The sequence below is a fragment of the Crocodylus siamensis genome, chromosome 1 (genome assembly GCF_052110815.1).
Source record: "Crocodylus siamensis isolate JL-2025a chromosome 1, ASM5211081v1, whole genome shotgun sequence".
Classification (NCBI taxonomy): domain Eukaryota; kingdom Metazoa; phylum Chordata; order Crocodylia; family Crocodylidae; genus Crocodylus; species Crocodylus siamensis.
The window spans coordinates 20,590,434-20,602,650 of record NC_143395.1 but is presented as its reverse complement, the minus strand read 5'-3'; the positions used below and the strand labels follow the sequence as shown (position 1 = coordinate 20,602,650).

The following is a 12,217-nucleotide window of genomic DNA, read 5'->3' as shown; positions in this document are numbered from 1 at the left end:
CTGTCGCTGGCAGCAGCTACCTGGAGACGGGGCTGGCCGCAGCGTGCCAAGCAAAATGGCCTCACATCCCACGTTTAGCATGCATGCCAGGGGGTGCCAATGCCTCCAATAAACTTTTCTAATATTTGTTACTGCTTTGGTCCTTACAAAATTCAACCATCTTGGAACAGAAAGAAACAAGTACTTGTGTTAAAAAACAAAAAACAAGACAAAGCCTTGCAAATCTTATTTGACTCAACTGCTGCAGTTTAACTTACCTTAACACACATACAATTTTTTTTACAGCACACTGTACTATGTCCTTGGTAGAGAGTCCCAGATCTCCAACAGCTACTTCTAACAAATTTTGTATCATTTTCAGAGGCTGACCATCTAAACACATAGTTACTGCCTGGTCATGAATTTTTTCTTTCTCTGACCTGGATAGATCATATAATTGGCCATACTTCTGTAGTATATCCTGTAAACAGACAAATTTTAAACATTACTCGTATTTATGGTTCAGTATCTCACTGTCTAGCATGGCTTAACATTTCAGTATGAAAATTTCAAAGATCTTTAAAATCTTAAAAAGAAGTCAACAAAAGCTATGCTGTAAAATTTACCGTGCTAAATATGACAGAAACCATTACTGTTTATTGTAATTTTAGAACAAATGTTTTCCTTGTACTCAGGTTTCATTATAAACCTCATGTTGCTCTTTTTAGTGTAGGAACTTTAATGGAATTTACTAATTTGCAGAAGATGAGAGGCAAACTCAAACCTGACTTGGTTATATAGATTTATAATAAAAAGGCAAATAAATGCATTTTCCTTGCATGTAATGATGAAGCTATTTGAAGGGTACAGCTGTCCAATAAATTAAAGGAGGCACTTTTTGAGAGGAGGAGGGGGAATGGAGGGGAGTAGGGATAACACTATAATTAAATAACGCTTATTATTAAATTGCTAATTTCAGGTGCTCCATTGTATTATATGTGTATATAAAGATGAAGCCTTCTATTTAACTGCTGTATGAACTTTAGACTGATCTTTTACCACAGGAATTTCCCTGACTAAGGAACAACTTATTGTTTGCCTTAGATCTTTTTTTTTTGTTACAAAGGATAATGAAATGTGTTCAAGTGTTACACTTAACTTTAAGTTCTGTGAAAGAGAATAGGCACTGTATTAGATTCAGAAAAAACTCATCAAATCAAAACCCTTGCTACAACTTGAAAGTGAACAGAGACAGAAAGCAAATGCATTTGTTACCGTTAATTTATCATTACCTGCTCACTGTTTTTCAGGCCAATGATAAAACTATGACTGAGTGTTTCCAGATGAGCCAGAGACTGCTGCAGATGATTCAGAGCATCCTCATAAGGAAGGAGGATATTTTGAGCGCCTTCCACAGCCTCTTCAAAATTTTTTTTTCTAAGCTTCTCAGTGATCTGTTTGACTGCTTTAATAGCTTTCTTAGTCATGTCTACCCGGGCATCCACAGACAGCTGAAAATGAATCGTACAGTGTTTGATCATTATTAGTATTATTCATACATTATTATTTATATACCATTATTGCCCAGAGGCTTCAATCATGATCATGGCTTCATTACATTAAGCATTGTATAAATACAAAGTAGGAAGCAGCCCCTGCCCCAAAGAGCTAACTAGAACATTAAATGAAACACTAAATGAACAACAGACATCTTCCCCTGAAAGCTACATTTGAAAAACATCAAGGGTTTTACATATTTTCCTCCATTATCCTGAGGAACCAGAAGCAGCAAAAGTTAGTCAGAAAATAAGAACAGTGAAACTTTTATAGTGACATTTCATCATCCCATGAAGATGGGAACTGGAAGGTGTTTAGGGAGCAGAGAGAAGATCAACTTTTTATCTGTATGTTTCAAATTGTCTGTTACATTTTTAAGGTAAGCCGCTGGTACTCACCATGGATCCTGGTTTTCTACATTTAAAAATCACAAATTCTCTGATTTAAAGGGGTAGCAAAAAAAGCATTTCAGCACAATTAAATCCTACTAGATATATAGGTATCAGTTGAACACAATGTTGTATTGATACATTTACAATTTTAAAGCAATTAGGAAGCTTCCCAATGCCTCAATTATTATAACAAAATAAATATATTCTATAATAAAATACATTCTAAATACTTACATATTTAGATTTTTTTTTATTATAGAAATCAGAGCTCCCCCAGCCGCCTTCATTCACTAGGACACAAGTACAGCTTTGGCTGTCCTCCCTGCCGCTTTGTGGCATTGAGCAGCCCTGATATGCCAGTGCCTCGCCCCAAGCCAGAGCCCCACAGTGGTACCCCTCACTCCTGACCTGCAGCCACTATCCCTGCTGGTGCCCCTTGCTCCCAACTCACAGCTCCCCACCCTGTTCAATCCTGGCACCCCTCTCCCCCAAACCACTGTCCCTCACCCCCAGTGTGTGGGATAGGGGAGTATGTGTGGGAGGGGCTTGGTATGTGGGGCTAAAGGGTGTGGTGTCTGATCATAGGCAATGCCATAGGTGACATGTTGGGGGGACATATGGGGGGCATGTGGCCTCCCAGATTTGTGGGCCCACAGTGGGCATGAGGCTGCAGCCTGGGCCTATAGGTATGGGCAGGACCTGGCAGAGGGGTGGTGAGAATTGTTGCTGCCACTGGGACTCCCATACCAGCTGTGCTGCCAGCAGCGTGAGGAGTAACAGATTGGGGGGGGGGGGAGGGGGAGCTGCACTGCTCTCACCTCCTTCCACCACCAGCAGCTTGTGCACCGAGCCACTGTTCTACCCCATTACCACGGCCCGGGAGCTGCTGCTGCTCCCCTCAAGCCATGACTCTCCCCCAGAGGGGAGGTGGAGTGGAGGGCAGGGAAGATGGCCTGAGGGGAGTGGCGACAGCAGGGGAGGTGGCTGGGCCATTATGGCAGGGTAGAGCTGTGGCTCAACATACAAGCGGCTGGCAGCTGAAGGAGGTGATGGCACTGTGCCCAGCCCCCGCCCCCATCCATTACTCATATTGCTGGTGACACAGCTGGCACAGGAAACCCAGCAGCAGTGCCGAAGAGCAACACCAACCCACTCTGCCCTCCTGAGCTGGATCCCAACTGCTGGGCTGCAGAGGTGACTCCTACCTATGCCAGTAGGGTCAGACTGCAGCCCTGTGCCCATTGTGGGTGCACAAACCTGGGAGGACACATGCCTCCCCCATGCTCCCCTGATGCATATGATTGCCCCCCACAAACTTACCTGCGGGGAGCTGCCTGGCTGCATGTGGCACTCCCTGCTCACGCTTCCCCTGCCCCAGCCAGCTCCTTGCAGCCTGGAACTCTTTCGGCCCGCAAGGTGCAACCCACCATTTTCTGCTATAAAGGAGAAAAACATGGGTTTTCTCCTTTAAAGGAGAAAAATTGGTGTTTTTTCCACGCAGTGAACAAAAACCCAGATCCTTGGTCCTCACCCTGGCAGGCCTGTGGACAGCAATACTCAGTAAGTAATGTTGCTGTGGTGAACACCTTATTTTACTGTCAGCTTGAAGAAATGCATCTGTAGAAATAAAATTTCCTGGGGCCACAATGTTGAGGGAGTCTAATAACATATTTCTGTAAGATACTTGTTGGAGAACACTGTTTTAGGGTATTTTAATTTGTGTTAGGTCATTGTTTAAATTTGTCTTTAAATGTTTGAAAAATAAGCAAAACTATTGGGTAGCCTACAAAGTTACAGTTTTCAATGACAAGCCAAGTTCACTTTCAACCAATCACTCTGCCATTTTAACTTTTTATATTCAGCTGATAGGATGATGACGCAGGCTGTGTATACAGAGCTACTGATTCTAATAAAGAATGTTCTAAAGCCGTACCTCAGGCTGATATTAGTCCATCTGGTAGAGACAATGATTGCAACTTCTAATATGATTTAAAGAAGCTTTAGGGTAAAATTAATGATAATACTGGATAAGTGAATTTTAAGTTTAATGTATGCTGCTGGCTGCCTGAATCATATAAGGAGCAGTTGTGAACAAGGTACTTTTGCTTTGAGAGACCTTTAGTCCTAACAATAATAAAAATGTTTCCTTCAGAAGACCTTATATTAAGGTGACCGAGCTATCGGTATAACTAAACTCAAAACAAAGTAAAGAGTTTAAAAACAGTGTTGTCCTCAAGTACATTTAGCAGATTTTTGAAATAAGGAATTGTTCTTCTTTTACTGGAAAGTACTTTAATTCCCAGATTTCCATATAGACAGTTGTACATTCTATAAATAGAATAGTAAAGACATTTTAAAAGGAGTGTAATAGTTGTTCTCTCCCATTCTACCAACTATACACTGACATCTATGTGATAGTAACAGATTTCAGGACTTCCCAAGAGACTGATATTTTGTACTTCCCATTGGTACAGTCCACAGAAAAGGGAGTCAGGCCTGTTCTTATCTGTTTTCCAAAATCACAGCCAAGCTTTTTCAACCTTTGCTTCAAATAGGAAACTGAGGGAAGAAATTCAAATAGGATTTCCAAATAATGTGTTTCAATACTTTTGGCATGCAAGTATCTCATTTAGAGTTTAACTTAAAGGCTCTTACAATACACCTGTTGATTTGGATGAAATGGCCATAGCATGCTTAATTTTACAATAATTACACTGTCAGCATGCTTGAGAAAAATAACAAAAATACTGGATATAGGACAATCGATAGAGTTAAGGCGCAAAGTTCTGAAACACAGGAGATAGGAAACAAAGCTTGAGCTGTCTACATCTCGAACAGGAAAGTGGTTGACAAGTTGGGTTCTTAGAGAACATTCAAATCTAGGAGCCAGAATAACATAATGTAGCTATGTTTAGCTACATTTCTTTTGGCAAGTAGCAAGATCCACAAAGTTGGTAAACAGACTGCAGACCGATTATGGGAATCTACTAATCTATCACAAAAATGAAAAAGAAAACAAAAGTAGGTCAATAGGGAGGAAGGAACACATCTTGATCCAAACACTGGACCACAGCTCAGAAGGTCTAAGATATGGGTTCAGTACTTTCCTCTGTTACCATTTCCTTATTTTACAAAAATCATTTAATTTGTGTGACCCAGGAAAATAATTGCTCTATTCTTACCCTCTTTATATACCTGATTCACTTTATATACCTGCAATATCTTAGAAAAGAGTTATAGATGTCACTACAACTGGTGCCACTTAATAGGCCTGTGCGAATAGGGAAGTATTTGATTTAGATTCAGCCGATTCAGAGGACAGTGATTCAATTCGCAGATTCAGACCACTGTTCCAAATCAATTCAGCCAAATCTGCTTCAGAAGACTCAGCTCTGGTTCTGAGAGATTCGGTGATTCAGCCATAGACTATAATGGGGAATCTTGCCTGCCAAGTCCCAAGGAGATAGGTGCAGGGGTTTCTGGGAAACTGCACCTCAAACTGCTGAAAGCAAAACTCATGTCACTTGTGTGTGTTAAGGCAGATTTGGATGAAAACAGCAGGGATGGTAGTTTGTAACTGGGGGCCTTCCTGGTGCTGGTTAGATCTCTACTTGCCCACTTGTTTCTGGGGTAACCGCCCTCCCCTCTTTTGCTCAGGCAGAAGCAGCTCACAAAAGGGACAGAAAGGCTGCAGACAGAGGCTTACATGCTATTTCTACATCCTCCCTCAGATTGGAAGGGGATTCAGGGAAAGATCACAGTCATTGGCTAGCTACATATGTCAGTCTTGCCCTCCCTGTTCCCCCTCCCTCTTCTTAGTTTCTGCTCCCTTGAAAGACTGCCTTCCAAATTTCCAAATCTTTTCTGAATTGACTTGAAGGCTCTGAGTACACTCAGAGGTTTTTCTTGGTGTCCCAATTCAATTCCAATTTGGTGATTCGGCCTCTGAATTGGGCCAAATCTTCTCCAAATCGAATCAGTAACTGCAGCTTTGCACACCCCTACTATTTAAACAGTGAACATTATTCTAGCATAACAAGGAAAAGTAAATGTGCATATTTAAGCTGTTCTCTGGTGGTTTTGAGTGAAAACCTAACGGTCCAGTCCAAAAACAGTATTTCCAGGGATATATCTTTTGTCACTTCTAAACCAATGACGGTGGACTCCAAGGTGTACCACAAAAAGTGTGAGGAGATAAGCAGATAAGCTAAGCAAATGTGTGTAGACTCAGGCCTCTCCCACTCTGGACAATCTACATTTCTTAATTACTGAATTAAGGGATACCTTGAAATTTAAAGACATTTAAGAAAAAAACTTTATCCTTAACTGCCCTTGAGATTGCAAGGAATATAGCTGGCGCGGTCCTAACCTGATCTAAATTACTGGTCTGACGCTGATCTGATAGCGAAAATATGTACAATTTTGAGTTGTCCCCAGTAGCCAATACAAAATGAGGCAAGATAGTGGTTATGCATACCGGACAGGTCTTTGACCTATCTGTTGCTTTAATTCTTTGAGCTGTTTTTTTTAAATTGGTGTCTGAGTTCAATTTCATATTTTTAACAGTCACAGTGAAGTATTATAATGTGCTCTTTAAAACACACTGTTCAGTCATGTGTGTCTATGAGCATATGGAACTATTTCATACACAGGTCCACTAACAGAATGGTTATTTGCCTATGCCAAAGAATTTGGAAGATGAATGACACTTGATACCTCCACATAAGATCCTGTAATTTAATTTATAACCTCATGACCAATTGCTAATCATCACAAAAATGAAACACATCTCTGCCATGGTATGTTATCTGAAAAAAAGAATAATGGCTTCAATTTCTTAAAGATATTTAGAAAAAAAAGGAACATAGCTATTACAGCTAACTACATCATATAATTCCTTTCATAAATTGATCCAGCTTCATCTTCAAAGCATACAGAGTTTATTTGCCCTACCTCCCATTACTATATGAAGACTAAGTTTCAGAACTATCCTGGAGAATCCAGACAGCAGAGGAAAATGTATCTATGGCAGAAAGCAGGAAATTCACAGATAAAACTGATCTTACAACTGACTAAATGGCGGGCCATAAAGGGACATTCTAGAGCAGCAGATGCAAAACTGTGACCTTCTTTTCTAGACCCTTATGACCTATTAACAGTCCTCAAATAACAAGCTACTTGTATGATGAAACTGGGTCATGACCAATGCATTATTCCAGTCTGCACTGGGTTCCAGTAGGTTTCTGGGTACAGTTTAGGGTGCTAGTTTGTCCTAACAGGACCACATGTACCGAAAGCACCACCTTCTCCCTTACATTCTATCCCAATTGCTACAGTGAGACAAGAGTAACTTTCTGACAACACTGGGGTGCCACACTTAAATGGAGAAAACCGGTGGGGGCCCATTCTTAACAGTAATTTCTTAGCTCTTAAATGCCCTCTCTCTAGTGGTCTATCAGAGCTTGGTCTGGTGCTCTGTTTAGGGAGTTTGTTCTATTACATACTGTTTTACTTTAATATTTTTTATCTGTCTTTAGAATGTACCTGTGTATCTGGTTTTTACTGTAAGCCACTCTAAACCTGTTTAGGACTCAAATAAATAAAGGCATGTGAAAGCCATTAACCAAAGACCATATTTTTTCTTCCTTGTATAGTGTAAGTTATAAAGTTCCATCATATTTTTAATCCAAGATCATTTTCTGATACGTCTATCCTGTACCTAGAGTTATCTAATTAGATAACAAGAATAAGGTTAAATTTCCAAAACTCAAACTAGTGGCAAAAAAGGAAGGAAACTAATATCCGAAGGAAAGAAAGAAAGCAACTGATCATGAATACGGGTGAGAATAAAATGTCTAGATTAAAATTTTGCTTGTATATTGAAGCAATATTATGATAGCAATATTATAATAGGCACTTTACTTTAAATTTGGCGCATTCCTGTGCTAAGCCTTGCATATACCTAGAAAAGGCAGCACATTATTTCATTGCAGCTAGCCTGACATCTGTAAAGATTGGGTGCTTTAGTAAGAGGCTTTTTTGGCACTTTTATCTAAAGGCTGATTGAACCAGCTTTAGCTAAAAGCACCAGAAAGCCTAGCTTAAGCACCTGATCTTTAAAGATGTTGCAGAGCTGGGCTGAAGTAACACACTGCTTTGATGATGTTATCACAGTAGTTCTCAACCATTTCAGACTAGAGACACCCCTTGAAAAATGTCAAATTTTAGCTTTTACTTTTAAAAGAACAATTCTTCTGTTGTAACAAACTCAAAGACCACAACAGGTCAGAATGTTTTTAGGACTATGGATACCTATGTGAAAAATCTAGGTTTATCTTGTGAATTACGCTGTAGGCCCTAACAGCACTAGTACTGTGTAGCAACCCCAGAGTATCTGTAAAAGAATCTCAAGGCACTCCAGGGTGCCATGGCATCTTGGTAGAGTAACACCATGTTATCTCCTCAACAGGAGTCAACTTTGCAGGCAACAAGGTCAAATGTATATTGTAAAGCTACCTTTGAACAACAGGACAGATGTTCCCATATGAAGTGACAAGTTGGACAGACAATGGAGGTGCTTAAAAGAAGCACGAGACAGAGCCATTTACCAAGAGATGATATCTGAAGTTGCATTTTGAGTACAAATGATCTGGCAGTTCTGGTGGGAAGTCTCTCTTTTTCCGAGGACTGGATACATTCAGACCCACCTAATCATGTGATTTATATGTCACTTTTCTATACTGAAGTTGCAGCTTTCTCCTAGTAATTAACACTCTGTGCCTGTCTTCATTTGTTTTATGTCCTTGGTAATGAAAATGCAGTCAAGTAAAAGACAATTATTTTCAGGGGCTTTTTTGACTGTTTTTGTATTTTGTTTTTCACCAGAGTACTATTTATCCACAAAGATCAGGGCAATGACCTATGAGTTCTGAAACAGATGGTTCTTTGAAGATGCAACATACTAGCAAGGCACAACCAATGAAACAAAAGACTATGTTATCAAGAAAATAATGAAGAAAACCCCCAACAAATTAACTAAAGAGCTTCTTGCAGATTGTCAAGATGGATAAACAGGAAACTATCAAGACCACTGAAAATTTTGATAAGATCATTACTATAATTAAGTCTATAAAATGAGCAATACTTAAAAGCACAATACATCTGCCGGGAGAAAAGGCTACAGGCTCCAACCCCATGCATGAATAGAAGCAACAATTCTGTAGAGCAATTTTAAAACTTGAAACGGGAAAATTGTGTTATAATGAATTATAAGACCAGCTGATGCACAGTGTTCTTTACCATTCTCTCTAGATAGGCCCAATATTATTATATTATTACTTAATATTTTTATTCTGATAGTTCCCATACACTTCAAAGCAAGGTGGTTCATACTGTGCTGAATACTGTACAAATGTCTAATAAATTATAGTCTATCCCAAAATAATTATGGAACACATAGGTTGGAAGAAAGAATTCCATTAGAAGAATGTGATTATTTTATTGTTAATAATGGGGAGCCACAATCTCATAATGAAAGTGGGGAGAAAAAAAAGTCACCTCTGGGGATGGGGTCTTTTTAAATCCTTAAAGGAGAACAATGCAAAACTGTATATAAATAATGAAGACAAAAAGGAAATCTCATGATTATGAGTGAAAATCAGAAGTTAGGGAGCTGTTGAAAAATGATCAGGAAAGCAAAAATCTAGGTGAGAGTAAGTCCAGGTAAAATATAAAATAATGAGTTAACGTATTCATTATAAAACCAGTTCTAACTATGGTATTAGCCCTAGATGAAAAAAGAACAACCAACAATAAAACAAAAAAGAAAAATATCTGTTCTGTGATGGGAGGAAGCCAAAGAATGCAGTTACATCACTAGACGATGATCATACAATTTCTATACCATTAGCAATGCAGAAAGATAGTAAAGAACAACCACTAATGCTGGAATTTGAACAATTCTGGATGAAATGCACCAAAGAATTTTTGAGATGGTCAAGAAATTCTAAGAATTAGCGAAAGTCAGCATTAACAGTCTAGGAAAAACTGGAAACATGCCACAGCACTGCAAGAAAGCTAAAGTTGTGCCAATATTTTAAAAGAGAATCCAAAATGATTCATCTTATTGTCACTTATTGTCAAGCTTAACACTGGCAGGCAAAAAAAAAAAAAAAAAAAAAAGGATGGTGGATATAAGGTTCTCTTGAAGGGATTTATTATTAATAAGAATTAATATGGATATAGGGCAAATAAATCCTGACAAACTAATGATTTTTCTAATGAGATTACCAATGTGGTTGATGAAAGTAGTAACATTCATTTTGTAAACTTCTTTAAGTCATTTAACTCATTACCTTATAGGTTTTTGATTGAGGAATTAAATTATACACTGTTAGCATGAAATGCATTAAAAAGATTAATCTGGACAAGCAATGGATCTCAAAAAATATTAGTAATTGTATAAATCACTGTTAAAATGCATGTTTGTAGTAGGGTCTTAAGCATCAGGTCTTGGCATCTTGCTATTTAAGATTTTTACCAAGGCCCTGAAACAACACAATAATTACTGATAACAGTTGCAGAGGACACAGACTGATAAATAGGACGGGAGGGCTCATTAATAGCAGATCACTGATGGGGAGTAATCTGGATCACTTGGTAAGGTAGGAGCAGGTAAACATACATGCTTTAATAAGACAAAAAGTAAAAAGATACCCATCTTTTGGTTTGGAACAAATACTGCAAGCCATATGAAACTCAGCAGGGACTTTAACCCACTAAGTAGAGACTTTCAAAGGATCTTAGGGCTATAATGAATAATCAGCTGAACAGAAACTCCTAATGCAAACTGTTGTCAGAAGTGCTAATATTATCTTCCATGTATAAACAGGGAGGTAGGGAGCTAATACTTCCATTATATTTGGGGCTGAAGGAATCTATAATGGAGTAACATGTCCAGTTAGAGGTCTGTAATTCAAGAAAGACACTAATAATTTGAAGAGGTCAGAGAAGATCCATGAGGATGGCTAAACAATTGTAAAATACACTCCCTATATAGCAAGACGCTCCAGAAGTTAAATCTTAAGAACTTAAAAATCTTCTTGCTTTCATTCTATAAACACTGATATGACAAAGTTTATAAATGAAACTACAATGGCTGGAAGTTGATAGATAAATTCACACTTCAATAAAGAACAATTTTTTAACATTAGATGATTAATCAATGGAGTAATATCACATTCACTGGGGATTTTTGTAGGAGTTCTGGTTATGCTAAGCTGTGGTTAAGCTAATACTCCAAAAAGGAACTTGGGAAGAACAGGCATTTCTGACTGCTGAATGACCTGAAAAGAAATGTAAAAAATGAAAACACACTAATGAAGAAAGCAGCTAATGCAAAAAAAGGAGCATTAGGAGTAAAGAAAAAAAGAATCATGAAGACAGATGCCAAGATAAGAGAAGAACTGAAGATGCCAGGTGTTTGGCTTGGCAAAAGAACAAATTAAAAATGAACATCTTGGCAAACAGATGGATAAACACTGGCGTGGAACTTGGGTATTTCAGGTATAAATATAGGTGCCACAAGGATTGTTTCTTTGTAGTGACCTAGGGGAACATAACTGATACGTGCTGTAGCTAGCATTATCCTGTGCAGTTTTACTGAGTTGGGTTTACTGCTAGATAGTACACTTGCCTGCATGTTTAAATGACAATAAATCTCCCCGACTTTTCATGGCTGAACATGAATTTGAGTCATTCTGTCTGTGTTGTACCTAGACTCTGCAAGGCCACTTGCTAGTGCTGGCCTCCTGGAGCGCACAGATCCCCAGCAGCTTAAACACCAAGAACAACAGCAAGCAAGAGGCAACCCATAAACCGCGCACCTCAGGACAACAATTTTAAAATATAAAGTGGTAGTTTTTGAAAAAAGAGATTTTATTATTACTTTCTATTTGCCATATTTTCTTGCATATATCATGCCCCCAAATATGATAAGCACCTTGATCAAATTTGTGGATGACACTAGGATGTGGGGAGAGGTGGGCACGATAGAAGGAGGGACAGGCTCGTCTGTTTTTTTTTCCCTTTGATCCTCACCCTATTTCAGTTTCCATCCAGAAACAATTTTGAAAAAAACCAGCTAGAAACAGCAGAAAAGTGATGAACTGTATTTTTGTTTCAAGGCTACGAAATCAGAGAACTGATGTGAATGGGATGTAAGAAACTATTATGTAACTAACAGTGTTCTAAATTTGATATGATTTGATGTGAGGGGTGGACAGGGAAGT

At 38.7% G+C, this 12,217-nt stretch overlaps 1 protein-coding gene across 5 annotated transcripts in view; it reads right to left on the bottom strand.

Moving 5' to 3' along the window:
* NBAS (NBAS subunit of NRZ tethering complex) overlaps nucleotides 1-12,217 on the bottom strand; it is a 378,957-nt gene that overhangs the window by 91,219 nt on the left and 275,521 nt on the right. For all 5 annotated transcript variants that reach the window (XM_090031852.1, XM_090031878.1, XM_090031881.1 and 2 more), the window contains 2 exons: nucleotides 1,272-1,490; nucleotides 258-460 (listed from right to left, as the gene is read on the bottom strand). In XM_090031852.1, the coding sequence (XP_089887978.1) occupies nucleotides 258-460; nucleotides 1,272-1,490 (422 nt within the window). The remainder of the gene's footprint in view (nucleotides 1-257; nucleotides 461-1,271; nucleotides 1,491-12,217) is intronic.